The 21,092-nt window shown below is 37.0% G+C and overlaps 2 protein-coding genes across 2 annotated transcripts; both read left to right on the forward strand.

Moving 5' to 3' along the window:
* The first annotated feature begins 2,085 nt into the window (after nucleotides 1-2,085).
* Nucleotides 2,086-8,088, forward strand: LOC148065353 (alpha-2,8-sialyltransferase 8E-like). Its single transcript, XM_087808384.1, has 7 exons — nucleotides 2,086-2,150; nucleotides 2,225-2,299; nucleotides 2,820-2,961; nucleotides 5,240-5,352; nucleotides 5,427-5,519; nucleotides 5,579-6,036; nucleotides 7,733-8,088. The coding sequence occupies exons 1-7, from the start codon at nucleotides 2,086-2,088 to the stop codon at nucleotides 8,086-8,088; spliced, it is 1,302 nt and encodes a 433-aa protein (XP_087664510.1).
* Nucleotides 8,089-11,724: 3,636 nt separating this feature from the next.
* Nucleotides 11,725-16,434, forward strand: LOC148065354 (alpha-2,8-sialyltransferase 8F-like). Its single transcript, XM_087808385.1, has 7 exons — nucleotides 11,725-11,745; nucleotides 13,267-13,376; nucleotides 13,451-13,525; nucleotides 14,046-14,187; nucleotides 15,627-15,739; nucleotides 15,814-15,906; nucleotides 15,966-16,434. The coding sequence occupies exons 1-7, from the start codon at nucleotides 11,725-11,727 to the stop codon at nucleotides 16,432-16,434; spliced, it is 1,023 nt and encodes a 340-aa protein (XP_087664511.1).
* Nucleotides 16,435-21,092: the final 4,658 nt, after the last annotated feature.

Below are 21,092 nucleotides of genomic sequence, written 5' to 3' on the forward strand. Positions count from 1 at the left end.
TAGAAGAATATTGATCTTGAAAAAGTGTTTTATAATATTAAATGTTTTATTTTTAAAATGTAATGTATCTTTGAGGGTTTCGGTCTGAATCATTGATATGTAATTAGAGTGAAACAAGAAACTAGACCATTTTGAGGGTGATCGCTTGACTCTTTCGTCAATCTTGTGAACATGCTTAACTCTGTTAATATATGTATATTTACAACTACCTTGACAGCCCTCAGTAAATACAGGAGAAAGGTTTTGAACAATCACAACAATGTTTGGCGAAATCGAGATTTAAGCTCCCACTTAAGCGTTTTAGGTTGGGTTGCGATCATATTGTATCCAGAATATTTGATGATATATAGTGTTACAAAAGAGTCCAATCATGTAAAAAGCCACTTATTAATTGTTATTTTACTGTCATTTGTAATTTACATGCCAAAGTTGACAAAAGTTTAAGCAATTCATAATTTATTTACTTAACATATTTACTTTGTTTCATAGTATTTGCTCAAACCAGGATGAGTCAGATAGCCATCCTGGAGCCAGTGATCTTTAACAACACCAGAACCAGTTGTTCAAGCTGAAACGATCAATCTTCAATTAGTTCCGCAGTTAGCCAGGCAAAAAAAAACTTTGCATGTCATGCTTTAAACCAAGGGTGGTGCAGGTTTTTGTTCCAACCGATCAAGCATGATCGACCAATTAGCTTACAGCTGAAACAAGCAACAGCAGACTATCAACGGATTACAACCTGAAGACTCCTGATTGGGTTAAAAGGAGTCCTCTAGATTGGTTGGAACAAAAACCAATGCTTTGAACTCAATACGAGGTGAGCTCTGGTGTAAGTTAGTGCTGCGACCAAAGTCTTAGTAGTTGGTTGGTCAAGAGGATTATAACTATGGTCAAAATCAGGCATTTGATGATGATTGTACTTTGTACAACATTATCCATCTTCACAATAACATGGCACTTGCAAAATCACAGGTAAGTTATTGGTTTTTTTTCGTTGTTTTGATACATGTAAATCCACAGAGAAATATGCACTTTAAGAATATTTAACTTGATCTTATATTTTAATCGAAGAATATTTGATCCAACCTTATTACAGCGATCTGAATGTAACATCTACCATCAGATAACCCCCTAACAATATCAGTGTGTCAGACCATGAGTCGGTTTCTATGTGTTGACAGGGGTTGACAGGGGTTGGCGACGTAACCTTGTGAATGAATGAACAATATACTTCTGGTATACTTTATGGTCAATCTGTGTATCAGGTTATTATCATATTTAATGCAAGTTTAATACAAAACATACCTATATATGACATAATATAAAACATACATTATAGCAGACAATGTATTACGATATAAACCTTGTGAATTGGGTAAAGATTTTGGGAACCCTGATTTAGTCAAGAGATTTACTCAGACTCCAGTCAGTAAGTAAATGTGGTGTAAATCTTATACATTATTTATTCAATAATGCTCCATGATATAATATAATGCTGTTGAATATTTTTGTTTTACCCAAAGACGAGTTAAAACAGCTAGATAGACAGCTGGATCTTCCTGTAAATATGATATACAGTCATGTTCAAATTTATAGCAGTCCCACAGCATTAGCAAGATAAACCACTGTTTTTTGTAGAGCGCTTTGCTAGCAGGTTTTATAAATGTAAAGAAAATTAACAGGTTTGACATTAACGATGCTGATTCTTTGGAACTAAATCATTAACTGAAAGAGGAGTACAGAGTTTAATTGTTTTATGTGAAAAAGTAATGGTGTTTAACATGTGGCACTTATTTAAGGATCAAGGCAATTATTTTGTGACTTTTTGTAAAAATAATATCAAATTCAATTTGTTGTGAATTTGTATTGCTTTGAAATATAATTTGCAGTGTCCCCAATTAATTTGTATTCATCAAATACAATTTATTTGAATTATTTTGAGGTTTACTCACCTTTTAAAACACACTGCTATTTTTATGAACATAACTGTATGTCCTATCTTTCAAGTTATGGGTCGGTCATGATTCATGCTGTCTTTAGATTCCTTATCTCATGCATCTTATTAATTCTTTCAACAGCATCGGTATGCCCAAACCTCCTGCCTTTCAAAGAAAACGTCCCAACATCTCTGAAATTAACGAAAGCACTCAGTAAGTCAGTTGGTCTTTATTTTTCAGATTCATAAATCATGACAAGCTGACCCGAAATCTCACTATTTTCACAGGAAAGCTATTAAAGAAGTAAAAGGACATTCTTCCAACTCTTGGAAGATGCATAAACAGAATTACCAGGAACTACAGTAAGAAGAACCATACAACCATAGTTTATAAATAAAAAAGTTCTGAAAAGGATTCAGTTCAACTGAATAATGGATACAATTTGGAAAAACATTGAAGGCACAGGTATATTGAACAGGTATTGTTTAGAATCAATCAAGGACCAACGTCTATTAGTTAATGTTAGTAAACTACAGACAAGGAACAATGCATTTCTTAAAAAAAGAAGACAGGGAATGAAAGAAACCAGCTGAGAGACAATAAAAGACTGTGTGAGAGTGCTTTAAATGCCAATTTGAAAAGATAAAGGGTTGTCAAAGGCGATCCACTCAACAAAAACATACAAAACATATTTTATCTGGGCAGGTTAGTATCTAATAAATGTACATTAAATTTTAGCATTTCATTTTTGCCTCAGTTTAAGTTGGAATTCAGCCTTAATCTCTATTTGCATAAAGAAAAGACTATGTACCTTAAAGGACATGCTATATTTGAACCGTTTGATGCTCATTATAATACAGCAAATACTTTATCATTTTACAGAACCAAGTTGCACAAGGACTGCAATGGTTTTGACGATGCAATCAACACCCAAAACAACTCTCCACTTGGATCCGTGATCAAGTTTGAAATGTCCTTAAAGCGTCTTTTGATCAATAAAGAGCTTTTCAGTTTGTTCCCCAAGGTAAGAAAAAAAAACAAAAAAAAAACACAGGACTCAGACATAGAGAAGGATGCTTAATCAGTATTTTAATAGATTCAAAAAGCCAAAAAAGAAAATCACTCCAACAGGAGAGAGCTCAATGTCTACAATACAGCAAACTAAGGGTGCTCCAACTGGAGGAATAAACAAGGGCTGAGGTGTCTTACAAAACAAATTCAACAAGAACAAAAACTCTTACTTGGTCAGACAGTGCAGTGATTAGGCTGGGGTAAACGAACAAAACTCTGGCACAAGACAAGACTATTTAAACACATGAGGGTAAAGGGGAACAGGTGGAAACAATAGGAAGGCAATCAGGGAGGAGACAGGTGAGGAAGGGGCCAGTGAGCTCACCACAGTGTGACAGAACACACAAACCCCGGCGCCAGCTTCCACTAAGGGACCCTCAGGTTGAGGTTCTTGTTGAAAGCCAGACTTTCTGCCCTGGCTGGTAGGGCGGGTCGTCTCCTGCTATCAGCTGTTGAGGGATTCTGTGAGACCATGCACCGGAGGCCGGTTTCCAATTGTTGGTTGAGGCGTTCGGTCAGGCCGTTAGCCTCCGGGTGATATCCGGAGGTCAGGCTGGCCTTCGCTCCGATGAGTCGGCAGAACTCCTTCAAGAACCGCGACACGAATTGGTGCCCCCGTTAGGAGAAAATATTTTTGGGAAAACCATATAGTTTGAAAACGTGGTTAATCATGATTTCGTCCATTTCTTTGGATGATGACAGCTTGGGCAGGGCTATGAACCCTATGGACCTTGGTGTTACCTTGCGAGACCGGGAACCTTAACCTCATTTTATATGTGCCAAGCCGCTCCATTCCGCGAGTGTAAGAGCCCCCGGTAGAAATAGCATGGCACCCAGGCTAGCAGGGCCGCTGGATGAAGTGGGAAGGCATGAAGAGCAGGGAACTCTCATGGAATGAGCTGTGGAACATAAAGTCTAATAACTAACCTTCATCATCAGAGTCACATACGATGTCTTGCCCTTTCCAACCAACCGACATCTTTGGTATGGAGAGGACCCGTCCTGCCTGACTACTCCAATTAATGATTTGAATCAAAGTCTAAATTCCTTGTTTTTGGCATCTGGTAAATAGCAGGAGCTAGAAAGTTGTAAATAAAGGGCTAGTTGTGATTTTAAAGCCCTTGTTCTTTTAGTAGGTTTATATGATGCCCTTTTTTTCATCTTACCTTGGATCAGGACTTAGAATAGACCTTAGCAATGAGTGTGTATTTTCTTAGTAGGGGACTTAATATGCTGCTTAATGTTTAGATAATTATCTTAAGTATTAGTCAGAAAAAACTTTCCTTGATTTTTTTTTTTTTTACTGTAATGATTGGTTTCATTTTCCATGGTCATTAATTAAGAAGTGTAACTCACACTATTATTTTAACTTGACTAGATATATGTTTTCAGAGGAAGGACTGTTTTTTTAAGCTACCTAAAAAAACGACAGATTTTCTCTCACTTTGTTAAGAAATGCATGTGTGTTTTGTAAGAACTAAGAAAAAAAAAGTTGTGACATTCTAGAGTCCAATGGGTCCATGTCAGAATATGACTTTCCCTCTACATAAGTTATTAATATGATGCTTTTCCCACGTAAAAAAATCACTAGTGGAATGACAAAACACTGTAAAAAATAAGTAATGTTGGTTACATTAAAGAGGAAATGTGTTCTTTTTTTCAGACATTTCATCGATCATTTATTCACAAATGAAAACTCTTCTTAATAGAATTTTTTAATGATGATGAAAATATACACATATACTTATACATATACTGCTATAACAAATGTTTATCAATCATTCATTTTTCAGTTTTGATTAAAGCTAGGGTTAGATTAAAGTCGTTCTTTATTTTTTTTTATTTCATCCATATTTCTGAATGTCAACTGAAAATAAAACATTTGTTAATAAATGTGAACAGATGACAAAGATTGTAGTCATAATTGATTTGAATAAAAAACTTGATCTTCAAAACAATAATTTAAATATATTAAAATAATTTAATTTGTAAATAAAATCTTGATACATGCGTTGTGTAAAAAATGTAATTATTTTATGACGTTAATAAAATATTGGCATAAATAAAAACTGTGATTGTATATCTATCACCTGCTAAGACATTGATGTTATGTTTTTATCTACCATTGATGTTATGTTGATCTGTCTGATGCATGTAATTGTTATGACATGACATGCATAGTAGAATTTTATTTTATTTATTTGGCTTTTTTTTATGATTGACATTTTCAGACGCATCCTTTTGGAAATAAAACCCATAACACTTGTACCGTTGTTGGAAATGGAGGAATCCTAGCTGGCAGTAATTGTGGAAAGATGATCGATTCAGCTGACTTTGTCTTCCGGTAAGACATTTGTGCAGAAATAATTTGCATGTTACTCCAAATATCGTTAATATTTTCATATTTTGCAAAACTAGGTGTAATTTACCACCTTTGAAAGAAGAATTTGCAACAGATGTTGGACAGAAGACTAATCTTGTGTCAGTAAACCCAAGCATCCTATTTGCTACGTAAGTATGAGTGTGTAGTTAAAATATTGTACCTTCTCACAGATGCTCTCTCTCCACAGATATAAATCCCTCCTAGGGAGGCGTCGACCTTTTGCTGAAAAACTGCAGGACTATGGAAATGCAATGGTTCTCATACCTGCATTTTCCTATGAGTCTAGTTTAGAGATCTCCTATCGGGCGCTTTACACACTTGAAGACTTTGACATCCCAGCTCATGTAGTCTTCTTTAATCCCGTATATCTGACTAAACTGGCAAAATTCTGGCGCGTCAGAGGCTTAAATGCTCCACGACTCAGCTCTGGTTTTATGATAATTAGCCTCGCATTAGAAGTCTGTTCCAAAGTAGATGTTTATGGTTTCTGGCCATATGGAAATCACCCTACAGAATTGTATTCTCTATTTCAACATTACTATGATGATGCACCAACCAATGCTCAAGTCCATTCAATGCCACGGGAGTTCAAGCACTTGTTGAGGCTACATAATACGGGGGTGCTCAACCTTCACCTTCATAATTGTAAGGGGTAGTTTTAGGGGGTAGCCTTGTATGTAGATCATACCTGAGGAATAGTTACCTAGAAAACTAAACTTCAGTTTGACCAAAAATGTAATAATACATTTTTTAAATGCTTGAAAGTTTTTGTCCTGTAAAAACCCAAACTTGGGGTGTCACTGTGTAAATCAGCTGTTATTTACTGTAAATATTAACAATTGTAAATGAAAATGAACATTCATAATTATTTATTGTCATGGATGAAATTAAGTTATTTTTTTTAATATATCTATCATTTGTGGTTTGTGCCTTTGCTACGAATAGTAAAGATCAGAAGAAAAAAAAATCTCCATTAAAAGACACATTGCTTTTATCTGTGTTACCTTTGATCTCATAATTCCATGACTGAACAATGCAGTTGAATTTTTCAGAGACCAGAGGCCTATTGCACAAAAGTAGGATTGAGACATCCAGGATAAGTAAGTACAGTGGGTTGGATAAATTCAAAACAAGAGTGTCCTGGCTTATTTGGTTGCACAAAGGCCAAGCCAGGATCAGCAGGCACGGATTCATAAAGCCAGGTGAAACCAATCCTGGATAAATGGGTATGTCCTGGCTTTTGGTTTGTAAGGTCCTGGGTTCAAATCCCAGAGTACTCATGACATTTTAGTCTCTTCCACTACCTAGATATTTGGCGTACTGAAGGCTTTCAGTGCCTGAACCATTGAGTGTTAGCACTGACATGTGATATAATTGTGGCATGTGCTGTCCTCCAGCATATAGCCTGCATGAGGCAGAAGAGCGCCCCCTACAGTACCATCAATGATAGACTAGGACAATGCTGCTGTCTTCTTCGGTGGTGACAGTGGTTGGCTGGTCAGAGACCAGTATGTTTTGAGTTATTTTTGTTAATATGCATGAGAATTTAAGATAATATGGCCTGCAATGGTAAATGAATTTGTTATTTTTTATTGATTTGATTGAGTTGTTAGTACTCATTTTATACAGGCCTACATGGAGGCTCCTGCATCCTTGTTCGACTTCAGATGGAAAGGAAAAATTAAAAAAATTAACTTGTATAGCCCATTTTTACAAACAGTTTGTCACAAATCTGTTTTTTTTTTTTTTGCTTTGGTTTATCCTTAAATAAAGTAACATCATGTTACTCTTCGCGTATCTATATGGGTTTTGTATAGTCTGTGTAAAAGTTTAAATGACAAAACTAATCTAAGATAATCAGTTTAAAATTATGTAAACTAATGATCACACATATTTTAATAATAACAGAGGGTCTAGTTGATTGTTTTAGAGTGTGTAGTGTGCAGTGTAATAAATATTGATGGATTTGTGTAAACTGTTGACTGAGATCAAGGATGAGATAATTTCGATCCTGGAACTTTGCCTGGTCTGGAGCAGGCTAGCTCCACAGAATAAATCTCCATGGTAACTGATGTCATAACATATCCCACGTTCTTTGCTGCTTTGTGAAACAGGATCACAGATAAGTTGAGCCAGGATAGCCCAACTGAATCCCTTATCTTACTTTTGTGCAATAGGAATAGCAATAATCCTTTTCTGTCGGATATAATAAATACTGTTCAAGGTAAAGACGACGGTGATTATATGAATGACAGAAATTTTCTCTATTAGAGTTAAACCCTGTTCGAGCTAACTTTGACAAAGTTCTTACCCTTTTACGAGGGCCCTTACTTTGTTGTAGGTCAACTGGAAGTCCTAATCTATCGCATCAAGAAGAGCTCCAGGTCCAAGACCAAAGTGGTTCATTATGACAAGCTCAAGCACTACTACCCTAGAACATCACTCGACAACAGCTTGGTGTTCCAGGACATCAGCATGCAGACACAAGAGAAGACTCCATCAACCGCTGTAGATGAGGATACTTTAGACGATGACATCAGTCCCCTAGACCTTTGGGACGCCTCATCTGATGCTGAGTATCCTGCTGCAAGGAGCTCAGGCGCCTCTTCACCTTTTCCATCCAGTGGGGAAATAGGTTCCGTAGCCCTGACCAGTTTCAACGGGAGGAGGCCGTCTAGCATCAGAGAGAGAGACTAGCTGGCTGCCCACTGGTGCTACACCTCTTCCACGGCGACCACCAAGGGTGCGCGGAGCTCCAAGCATTTTTGGTGACTGGCTGAGTCACTGGGGGTGATGATCACCTGAGTTAGGGTGTAGGCGGATCGCTGCCCTACTCAGGTAAAAAAAAAAGCAGTTACATTGTTTACAATCGTTGTTTGTTAAAATGTGTATTAATGTTGTTATCTTAATCACAGATATATGATGATAAGATTAAGAATAATTTTCTGCTCTGATATTGTTAAAAGGGGCTTAAAGGTTTTACTTAATTACCTTTTATGTGGTAATTGAGGTTTGCACACTAGATGGCAATCATTCTCATGTCAGATTTTCTCCCGCTTTGATTAGCAAACTGAGGGACTCTAGGGGTTGGGATGAGTATTGTGAGAATGTGTGCAAGTGTGATGTCACATATCCTGTTTATAATGTGTGATTATGTCCTGGAGGGATACTAAGGGTTTAATTAACATCCAGAGTGGGGATAGTGTTACCAACCAGCGTTCCTCTTTATGTTGCATGGTTGGGGGTATGTCTAACGTGTGTGTGTTTTGTTTTGTGTTGGTGAGCAGGCGTGCAGAGAATCCGCAAATGCACATTTGTTCGGGAAAAATCATGTTAACAATAAAACCACTCAAGCCAGAAAAGTTGTGATTCCTCTAAAGAGTCTCCTGTGACAATTTTCAACTAAACTATACGGACATTAAGTTACCCAAGCCGAACAAGCAAGCTAAGTTGAGAACTTAGTTTCACATTGTTTAAAGTTAAAACACAGCGGATATGCTTGGTATTGATCTTTCTTTTTTTCAGCAATTCAGTGGTTTTAATTGAGCAACGTTTAAAACATCCTTTCTGTTGAAAATAACAGTTCAGTGTTTATAGTTGTCCCAAAATATACAGATGGAACCTAACCAGTAAACTGAATCGAAGACAGGGGCGGTTCTACTACAACTGTTCTAGGCAGGGGCAAGACAAAAAAAGCTCTGTCTGTCGAGCTGTCACTCAAGTTATCCCTAACTCGTGAAAAGACTTCAGGACACCTGCAATTGTGCACCTTGGGAAAGGACATGGTAGTCACTAGAGCTAATACTGTATTGGGGCACAAAGAAATCATCAGGGGGGGGGCACCTTTCTCATCGGTCTCAGGAAGTGCAGGCGCTGCTGGGCTTTCTTCACCAGGGAGGTGGTGTGAAGTGTCCAGCTGAGGTCCTCTGTGATGTGCCCCAGTAGGAACTTTGTGCTGCTGATGACCGTTGTGCTGTTGCTGAGGAGTGCTGTGGGTCGGGATCTTCTAAAGTCAATGATTTCTTTGGTATTGTGGACGTTCAGAAGCAGGTTGTTCACCTTTCACAAGGCCAGCAGGTGTTGCACCTCCTCTCTGTAGGCCATTTCGTTGTTGTCCTGAATGAGGCCCACAACTGTTGTGTCATCTGCATATTTCAGGATCAAGACACAGCCCTGTGGGGAGCCTGTGCTCACAGAGATGACTCCTGCCTATTGCCCACACGGATAGACTGGGTTCTGTTGGTAAGAAAGTCCAGCAGCCAGTTGCAGAGGGGGTGTTGAGGCCCCAAAGGGCCCAGTTTGAATACCAGGTATAAATATAAATATATATAAATATATATTTAAATCAAGGCAATCTTAACTATAATAATGTATATCTATATCCCATTACATTTTAAACTAAAATACAGCTAGCTAGTATATACCATTGATAAAGTCCTGACAGCTTTCTTTAATTCCTGGGAGATGAGCAAGATGAACCACAAAGATTAGAGGTCAAAATTGCAGCGTTGTTACACAAATATTCTACAGACTGACTTAAAAAGAAAATCATAAATTCTATGTTTTGTTTTTACAGGGATCTGCTCAACATGAAGTGCAATGCCATTAACCAAACTTTCTTCACCAAAGATAAATATCTGCATTGCAAGGATCACGCATTGGTAAAATGGAAGTGGAAGGACCCGTGGCTACTTGTTACTGCAAACAACTTTAAAATGGCAGTACTCCTACTACTTTACTTTTCTTACTTTTACTATCTCAGCAAAATCATTTGAGATGTGTGGGGGTTAGGTGTCATTCAATCACAACACACATAGACACGTAAAGTGCCTGATTTTTGAAAAATCCTCGTCAAAGCAGACACCCAGATTATTTGCAGCGGTGCTAGCAGCAGGGGCAAGTCCATTTTGGAAAGCTCAATCATTAGTAAGCACTAGAACCTCAGTTTTGTCTGAGTTCAGTAAAAGGACGTTTTTTGTCATCCAGGACTTGATATCTGTAATACAGGACTGTAGTTGTGTTAGCTGATTTCTTTCGTCTGGCTACATTCACAAGTAGAGTTGGGTGTTTATTAGTTTATTCTGATAAAGTCCCCTAGTGGGAGCATATAGATTGTGAATAGGATTGGATCAAGAACAGATCCTTGAGGGACACCATAGCTGACCTTAGTGTGTGTCGATGAGAGGTGGTTGACATGTACATAGTGCTTTCTATCCAATAGCTAGGATTAAAACCAGTTTAGAGCAGTTCCACGTATGCCTATATGGTTTTCTAGCCTCTGTAAAATAATTTGGTGGTCAACAGTGTCCAATGCAGCACCGAGATCTAAAAGAACAAGAACTGAAACACGGCCCTGATCAGAGGCCATTAGCAGGTCGTTACTAACTTTTACCAGGGCGGTCTCTTTGCTGTTCCCTAAAACCAGACTGAAACACTTCACCTGTAAATGTGATGTAAATGTCAACTTTTAAGTTATGTTTTTCAGGTTTGTTTGAAAATTATGTATGCTGTCTTAACCCTTGTGTTGTCTCAGGGTCAAGGTGAAGGATCCTGAAAAAGTGTTTTATAATATTGAATGTTTTATTTTAAAAATGTAATTTATCTTTGAGAGTTTCGATTTGAATCATTGATATGTAATTGAAGTGAAGTGACAACAATGTTTGGGGAAATCGAGATTTAATCTCCCACTTAAGCGTTTTAGGTTGGGTTGCGAACATATTGTATCCAGAATATTTGATGATATATAGTGTTACAAAAGAGTCCAATCATGTAAAAAGCCACTTATTAATTGTTATTTTACTGTCAATTTACATGCCAAAGTTGACAGAAGTTTAAGCAATTCATCGTTTATTTACATATTTACTTGGTTTGCATAGTATTTGCTCAAACCAGGATGAGTGAGATAGCCATCCTGGAGCCAATGACATGTAACAACACCAGAACCAGTTGTTCAAGCTGAAACATTCCATCTTCGATTAGTTCCGCAGTTAGCCAGGGAAAAAAACTTGCTTTGCATGTCATGCTTTAAACCAAGGGTCTCCAAACCAGTCCTCAAAGTATGTGCAGTTTAACCAATTCGCTTTCAGCTGAAACAAGCAACAGCAGACTGTCAACGGATTACAACCTGAAGACTCCTGATTGGGTTAAAAGGAGTCCTCTAGATTGGTTGGAACAAAAAACAATGACTTAAACTCTATAAGAGGTGAGCTCTGGTGTAAGTTAGTGCTGTGACCAAAGTCTTGGTAGTTGGTTGGTCAAGAGGATTATAAATATGGTCAATGGGCGTTTGATGATGATTGTACTTTGTACAACATTATCCATCTTCACAATAACATGGCACTTGCAAAATCACAGGTAAGTTGGTTTGTTTTTTTGTTGTTTTGATACATGTAAATCCACAGAGAATTATGCACTTTAAGAATATTTACCTTGATCTTATATTTTAATTGAAGAATATTTGATCCAACCTTATTACAGCGATCTGAATGTACCATCTACCATCAGGGAAACCACTCTAACAATATCAGTGTGTCAGACCATGAGTCGGTTTCTATGTGTTGACAGGGGTTGGCGAATTGAATGAATGAATGAATGAATGAACAATATACTGTGGGGATTTTGTGTTCCGATGAACCAGTTCCCAGCCTCGTACATGGTGGTGGAATGAAGGACAGACACAGTCTTTCAGTGTGAGTTCTCAAACAGGTTCACACAGACTTGCTGGAATCTGGGATTGTTTAATCTTTCTGTGTTTGTGAGGCTTTGTGACCTCAGCCTGTGAATTGTGAACCTGAGTTTAGTTTAAGTGAATGCAATGCAAGACAATGATTATTTAATATGAATTAAATATGAAAGATTATCAGTTAATCAAGTGACTATTTGAAATGTGTGTTAAATCTAGATGATTGATTACAGTAAAGTTGTCATTTCCTTACAATACTTCTGGTATACTTTATGGTCAATCTGTGTATCAGGTGATTATCATATTTAATGCAATTTTAATACAAAACATAACTATATATGACATAATATTATATAAAACATACACAAAAAATGTGTTATGATATAAACCTCTTGAATTGGGTAAATATTTTGGGAACCCTGATTTAGTCAAGAGATTTACTCAGACTCCAGTCAGTAAGTAAATGTGGTGTAAATCTTATACATTATTTATTCAATAATGCTCCATGATAAGTAAAAATAAATAAATTTAGAAAGCACTATGTACAATCAGATTTTTTGTGTTGACTACACAAACAGAGCTGGATGGAGATCTCACTTTAGTTTCTTGTATATATAAATATTAAGCTGTTGAATATTTTTGTTTTACCTAAAGACAAGTTAAAACAGCTAGATAGACAGCTGGATCTTCCTGTAAATATGATATACAGTCGTGTTTATTATAAGCATAATTATAGCAGTCCAACAGCATTAGCAAGATAAACCACTGTTTTTTTGTAGAGCACTTTTCTAGCAGGTTTTATAAATGTAAAGAAAACCAACAGGTTTGACATTAACGATGCTGATTCTGTGGAACTAAATCATTAACTGAGTCTTAAAAAAAAATATCAGTACTGAGTTTAATTGTTTTATGTGAACATGTAATGGTGTTTAACATGTGGCACTTATTTAAGGATCAAGTCAATTATTGTGTGACTTTTTGTAAAAATAATATCAAATTCAATTTGTTGTGAATTTGTATTGCTTTGAAATATAATTTGCAGTGTCCCCAATTCATTTTTATTCATCAAATACGATTTATTTGAATTATTTTGAGGTTTATTCACCTTTTAAAACACACTGCTATTTTTATGAACATAACTGTATGTCTTATCTTTCAAGTTATGGGTCGGTCATGATTCATGCTGTCTTTAGATTCCTTATCTCATGCACCTTATTAATTCTTTCAACAGCATCAGTTTGCCCAAACCTCCTGCCTTTCAGAGAAAACGTCCCAAAATTTCTGAAATTAACGAAAGCACTCAGTAAGTCAGTTAGTCTTTATTTTTCAGATTCATAAATCATGACAAGCTGACCTGAAATCTCACTATTTTCACAGGAAAGCTATTAAAGAAGTAAAAGGACATTCCTCCAACTCTTGGAAGATGGATAAACAGAATTACCAGGAACTACAGTAAGAAGAACCATACAACCATAGTTTATAAAAAAAAAAGTTTTAAAAAGGATCCAGTTCAACTGAATAATGGTTACAATTTGGAAAAACATTGAAGGCACAGGTATATTGAACCGGTATTGTTTAGAATCAATCAAGGACCAATGTCTACTAGTTAATGTTAGTAAACTACAGACAAGGAACAATGCATTTCTAAAAAAAAGAAGACAGGGAATGAAAGAAACCAGCTGAGAGACAATAAAAGACTGTGTGAGAGTGCTTTAAATGCCAATTTGAAAAGATAAAGGGTTGTCAAAGGCGATCCACTCAACAAAAACATACAAAACATATTTTATCAGGGCAGGTTAGTATCTAATAAATGTACATTCAATTTTAGCATTTCATTTTTGCCTCAGTTCAAATTGGAATTCAGCCTTAATCTATATATGCATAAAGAAAAGACTATGTACCTTAAAAGACATGCTATATTTGAACCGTTTGATGCTCATTATAATACAGCAAATTCTTTATCATTTTACAGAACCAAGTTGCACAAGGACTGCAATGGTTTTGACGATGCAATCAACACCCAAAACAACTCTCCACTTGGATCCATGATCAAGTTTGAAATGTCCTTAAAGCGTCTTTTGATCAAGAAAGAGCTTTTCAGTTTGTTCCCCAAGGTAAGAAAAAAAAAACACAGGACTCAGACGTAGAGATGCTTAATCAGTCTTTTAATAGATTCAAAAAAGCCAAACAGAAAATCACTCCAACAGGAGAGAGATCAATGTCTACAAAACAACAAACTAAGGGTGCTCCAACTCGGGGAAAAAACAAGGGCTAAGGTGTCTTACAAAACAAATTCAACAAGAACAAAAACAGGTGGAAACAATAGGTAGGCAATCAGGGAGGAGACAGGTGAGGAAGGGGCCAGTGAGCTCACCACGGTGTGACAGAGGTTCGCTCCGATGAGTCGGCAGAACTCTAAATTCCTTGTTTTTGCCATCTGGTACATAGCAGGAGCTAGAAAGTGGTACATAAAGGGCTAGTTGTGATTTTAAAGCCCTTGTTCTTTTAGTAGGTTTATATGGATGCCCTTTTTTCATCTTACCTTGGATCAGGACTTGAATAGACCTTAGCAATGAGTGACTTAGTAAGTCCCCTGACTTAATATGCTGCTTAATGTTTAGATAATTATCTAAAGTATTAGTTAGAAAAAAACTTTCCTTTTTTTTTTACTGTAATAATTGGTTTCATTTTCAATGGTCAGTAGTGAAACTCACACTATCATTTTAACTTGACTAGATAAGATGTTTTCAGGGGAAGGACTGTTTTTTTAAGCTACCGACAAAACCAACAGCTTTTCTCTCACTTTGTTAAGAAATGCATGTGTGTTTTGTAACAACTAAGAAAAAAAGTGTTCCAGTGACATTCCAGAGTCCAAAGATCCGCTGGGTCCATGTCAGAATGACTTTCCCTCTAGATAAGTTATTAATATGATGCTTTTCCCAGCTAAAAATTTCACTAGTGGAATGACAAAAAATGTAATGTTGGTTACATTAAAGAGGAAATGTTTTCTTTTTTCAGACATTTCATCGATCATTTATCCACGAATGAAAACTGTTCCTAATAGAAATGTGTTAATGTAATACAAAATGATGAAAATATACACAACTTCATATATGTAGTTTTAATGAACTTATATAACAAATGCTTACCAATCATACATTTTTTTCCTTACATTTCTATTTCAGTTTTGATTAAAGCTAGGGTTTATCTATTTCTTCAGTAAGTCGTCCATAAGTCTGAATGTCAACTGAATATAAAACATTTGTTAATTAATGTGAATAGATTACAAAGATAGTAGTCATAATTGTTTGGAATAAAAAACTTGATCTTCAAAACAAAAATGTAAATATATTTAATAATTTAATTTGTAAATAAAATCTCGATTCATGCGTTGTGTAATAAAATGTAATTATTTTATGACGTTTTTTACCATTGATGTTATGCTGATCCGTCTGATGCATGTAATTGTTATGACATGATCTTTGAGGGACTCAATGCATAGTAGAATGTTACTGTTATTTGGTTGGCTTTTTTTTATGATTGACATTTTCAGACGCATCCTTTTGGAAATAAAACCCATAACACTTGTACCGTTGTTGGAAATGGAGGAATCCTAGCTGGCAGTAATTGTGGAAAGATGATCGATTCAGCTGACTTTGTTTTTCGGTAAGACATTTGTGCAGAAATAATTTGTATTTTACTACAAATATCGTTAATATTTTCATATTTTGCAAAACTAGGTGTAATTTACCACCTTTGAAAGAAGAATTTGCAACAGATGTTGGACAAAAGACTAATCTCGTGACAGTAAACCCAAGCATCCTACTTGCTACGTAAGTATGAGTGTGTAGTTCAAATATTGTACCTTCTCACAGATGCTCTCTCTCCACAGATATAAATCCCTACTAGGGAGGCGTCGACCTTTTGCTGAAAAACTGCATGACTATGGAAATGCAATGGTTCTCATACCTGCATTTTCCTATGAGTCTAGTTTAGAGATCTCCTATCGGGCGCTTTACACACTTGAGGACTTTGACATCCCAGCTCATGTAGTCTTCTTTAATCCCGTATATCTGACTAAACTGGCAAAATTCTGGCGCGTCAGAGATTTAAATGCTCCACGACTCAGCTCTGGTTTTATGATAATTAGCCTCGCATTAGAAGTTTGTTCCAAAGTAGATGTTTATGGTTTCTGGCCATATAGAAACCACCCAACAGAATTGCATTCTCTATTTCAACATTACTATGATGATTCACCAACCAATGCTCAAGTCCATTCAATGCCACGGGAGTTCAAGCACTTGTTGAGGCTACATAATACGGGGGTGCTCAACCTTCACCTCCATTATTGTAAGGGGTAGTTTTAGGGGGTAGCCTTGTATGTAGATCATACCTGAGGAATAGTTACCTAGAAAAGTTAATTTTGGTTTGACCAAAAATGTATTGATAAGTTTTTCAAAAGCTTGCAAGTTTTTGTCCTGTAAGAACCCAAACTTGCGGTTTCACTGTATAAATCAGCAGTTATTTACTGTAAATAATAACAATTGTAAATTATTTATTGTCATGGATGAAATAAAGTTTTTTTTTTAATATATATCTATCATTTGTGGTTGGTGCCTTTGCCACGAACATGCAAGAACAGTAAAGATCAGGATGAAGATGGTATCATTTATTCTAAATTAAAAGAGACATTGCTTTTATCTGGGTTACCTTTGATCTCATTATACCCTGTCTGATCAATAATTAGTTGAATTTTTCAGAGAATTTCTGAGACCAGGGCATTTGAAGGAAACCAGCTGTGTGTCGACTGCCTGAAACTAAATGGTGAAAATGTTGTGTGAGTTCTGGAGGTAAAACAAATGGATATGTATAAAATAGCCCCTTCACTCCATTCAGCCATCTGGCAGAACCCCAATTTCACAACAAAAACGATCAATTAAAGGAAGAAATACACACCTCCACCATATTATAGAAGGAAACTCGCTCATTAGTAAAAGTCAAATAAAAATAATATAATAATAATCACTGGATTTTAAGTGCGACCAAAAAATAGTTATTCGAGACTATTTGAAATGTACAGATGTCAGCAGTGTCAGGTCTAAATTTGCATAATCTTAAAGTTCTAAAGCGTTAGTGATACTTTTGTGAATATAGATAAGGGCGTCACTGAAACTGGTATTTCTAGTCCAACCACATTTAAAAATGGCAAACCTTTCACACCAGTGCCATTCAGCTACATTGATTATTTTATGATCAGTGAGTGAACTATTTGTAAAGCGCCTGTCCAATACTGGTGGGTATGTATGTGACGCAAGAGATTATACTTGACAGGATAAATATATTATCAAAAACTCTTTCAAACAAGGATAAAATATTGATTGTTCCTCTTGTTTTCTTATGCTTAGCTGGGTTGCGATCGCAGGGGCAGCAATTTCAGCAGGGAGGCCCAGATTTTCCTCAACCCAGCCTCATCGTCTTGCTCTTCCTGGGGGACCTCAAAGCGTTTCCAGAACATGTAGTGTATAATGCAAACATGTACTTTACAATACAAACATGTATTAGACAATACATGTTTGTATCGTTCATATATACGTATTGATGAGCATTAAACTGAAACAGGGATGTTCGTAACACGACTTTTAACTTACACTCTTATCTGTCACCATCCAGGTAAGGCTCTTTAATTTGGTTACCCTTTTACCTTATTTCAATAAAGACTTCTGTTAATGTCAACATATATCATTTAATTCTTTGCTATGCCTAATTGAGGCAGTTATTTAGTATTTTATTCAGTCGAGACCAGAAGGTGTATTCAATGCTGTTGTTGTCGATGTAATTTTTATTTTAATGTCTGACGTTTTGCAATGGACAGTTAAAAAGTAAATTTGTTTGAAGTGAATTATACAGTATAAAGTGGAAAATAATATAGTAGTTACATCTTAGTGTGACATAGTGGTTACAGCTACTGCTGTGTTTATTTTAAACTGCTCTCTAACATATTTGAGTTACTCAAATGTGAAAGTTTATTGCACGTTAACTTTGCAATACAGATTAGAATTCGGCAACATTCAAGTGCCAGACATCAATGGATGGTGTCGATAAGTGTTTCCTTTAAATAGCTACAACATCACTGGAGGAGGTGGTAGATAGAAACAGATCAAAATATATTTGTTATAGGTTTCAATCCTTCGTAATGCTTGATAAAACACTGACTGTTGGTTGTGTAAAGCCCTGCCAGCCAAAGGACAACAAAATATTTTACAGGTGATTCACCTTATCGTTAACAAAAAGTCCTTTGAAAACAGAGGTATGCTAAGAGAGTCATTCTTTGGTGCAGCTGACTCAGTGTTCCGAGATACGGTCAAGATATTGAGCAACAAGTTTTGTTTTGTTTCGTTTTTTTTAACCAGTAGCACAAGTAGATGGAGTCGGTTGAACGACTTAGGCATTGATGAGACCTGGATTGGAGTATTTGTCTCCACAGTCAAAAATCAACAGCGAGCTCAAAAAGCTAACGTTGGGCGTAAAACATGATGCTGTGGCGACTAAAAAGGATCAACGAGCGTGCACGTATTGGTGACTCGCTCGTCCTTGAGTCGGATCTATGACCTCTCTCTCTCTTCTGAGATCTGAGCACTCTCTCGACTAGAAGCAGATAGAGTGCACGAATGCTCCTTCCCATGATGCAACACTAATAGACTCAAGGACTCATTCATTCCTCGTGCTATTAGATTGTACAATTCTGAGTTTGGGGGCAGGAGTGGAGTGAAAATATCTTGACATTCTATTCTATGTTAATCTTTCTATCCTTTTTTTTTTTTTTTTGTCTTTGATCAATGTTCTTTATCTTTAGACTTAGATTGTGTGTGTTAGCAAATCTTTATTCAAACATGATTAACTTGCAAAATATTATTGGACACTAATTAACTAACTGATTGAACAAAATGGTGATTTAGAAAATGTCTCGTTAACTTGGCAGTACAGGCTTGTGTGCCTGCCCCATGAGCCACTGCAACACCATTCTGCAACTCTCTGACTCAGTGGTAAGTAAGTAGGTAAGTAAGTAATATTTATTTATATTGCGCTTTTCCAGACCAGGGTCACAAAGCGCTTTAACAATCAAAACAATACTCAAAAAAGTATATACTTTAAAGATCAAGATAATACTGAGAACAACACAGGAGTTTCAGAAAATCAAGGAAAAGCCTGAACAAATGGAAACGTCTTGAGATGTTTCTTAAAGGAGTCAGTAGACTCCATCAAGCGCAAAGAGAGAGGAAGATTGTTCCAAAGCTTAGGAGCAACAGCCTGAAAAGATTTCTCTCCTCTGGTCCTGAGCCGTGTGCGTGGAACCAAAAGTAGATTCTGATCCACAGACCTCAGAGCCCGAGCTGGGGTGTAAGGCTGGATCAGATCAGTGATGTAAGGAGGAGCCTGACCATAAATAGCTCTGAAAGTAAGAACCAGAATTTTAAAGTTGATCCTGAAAGAAACTGGAAGCCAGTGAAGAGTTTTAAGGATCGGAGTGAGTTCTTCTACTTGAGCGGGTTAGAATTCTCGCTGCAGAGTTCTGAATCAACTGCAGGCGAGACAGATCCTTCTTGTTAAGACATGAAAACAAACTGTTACAATAGTCCAGACGAGAAGAAACAAACACATGGATTACAAGCTCCAGATCATGTTCCGACAACATTTTCCTAAGTTTAGAGATTTTTCTCAGTTGAAGGAAACAGTTTCTGGTCAGTTTTCTGCAGTGTCGAACAAGAGACATGTCTTTATCAAATACAACACCCAGGTTTCTCAGGCTCAGTTTGACAGACTGACCTAAGTCACCCAAGTACTGACTCAACCCTGGAACCTTATCATCAGGAGCAATCACCAGTGTTTCAGTTTTGTCCACATTTAACTGTAGAGTGTTTTCACTCAGCCATTGTTTGATTTCGAACAAACAATTGACTAAGCTGTTCAGCCTTTGGGGCTCAGTTGGATCAAAAGAGCAGTAGAGCTGGATGTCATCAGCAAAAATGTGATAAGAAACATCAGGAAATCTCTGAATGATTTTACCGAGGGGAATCAAGTACAGCAAAAACAATAAAGGACCGAGAACAGAACCTTGAGGGACTCCACACAACAGATCTGCCGATTCAGACCTCATTTGATTGGCAGATACACTAAAACTGCGCCCAGAAAGGTAAGATGAGAACCATTCTAACACAGACTCAGACAGTCCCACTTCATCCCTCAGTCTTCTCAGCAGGATCTGGTGATCAACTGTGTCAAAGGCTGAGGACAGATCCAAAAGAACCAGAACAGTCGATTTACCAGAGTCAGCCGACATCATGATGTCACTGGACACTTTCAATAAAGCTGTCTCCGTAGAGTGATGTTTACGGAAGCCAGACTGAAACTTCTCATGGATGTCGCTCTGATCCAGGAACAAAGACAGCTGCTCAGACACCACCTTCTCCAAGATCTTGGACAAGAAATAGGCCTGAAATTACTGAGGTCAGTTGGGTCTAAGCCTGGTTTTTTGAGCAGAGGCTCCACAATGGCATGTTTAAATGCATTGGGAAAAAACCCTTTGGAAAGGGAGAGGGTCACCATATTGGTAACCCAGGGGCCAATTACATCAAATACTTTGATAAAAAGCCTACAAGGAAGGACGTCATCTGAGCAAGAGGAGGGTTTCATCTTGTTCACTAGTGCCGAAATATCACCCAAAGATACAGCAGTGAAGGAGGACCAAGAGGAGGAGAGGGGCTCAATGAAAAATCTCAACAATGCATTGCTGTCAGCTTCACAGAAGACAGGCGTGATTTGAGGAGCAGGAGACACAACAAGAATTCATCAGATCCCTGAGGTGAAGTGTCCACACTTTCACTGTCTGGGCCAGTTCTTCCTGTGAAAAAAGGAAGAGCAATCATGAACATCTGTACATTACTATTACAACGTAAATCATTCAAAGGGTTGAGGCCGCAAACCATCATCTTCCAGCTCCTGAAGAAAATCCTGAAAGTAA

Source organism: Callionymus lyra, chromosome 15, assembly GCF_982586985.1.
Source record: "Callionymus lyra chromosome 15, fCalLyr1.hap1.1, whole genome shotgun sequence".
Classification (NCBI taxonomy): domain Eukaryota; kingdom Metazoa; phylum Chordata; class Actinopteri; order Syngnathiformes; family Callionymidae; genus Callionymus; species Callionymus lyra.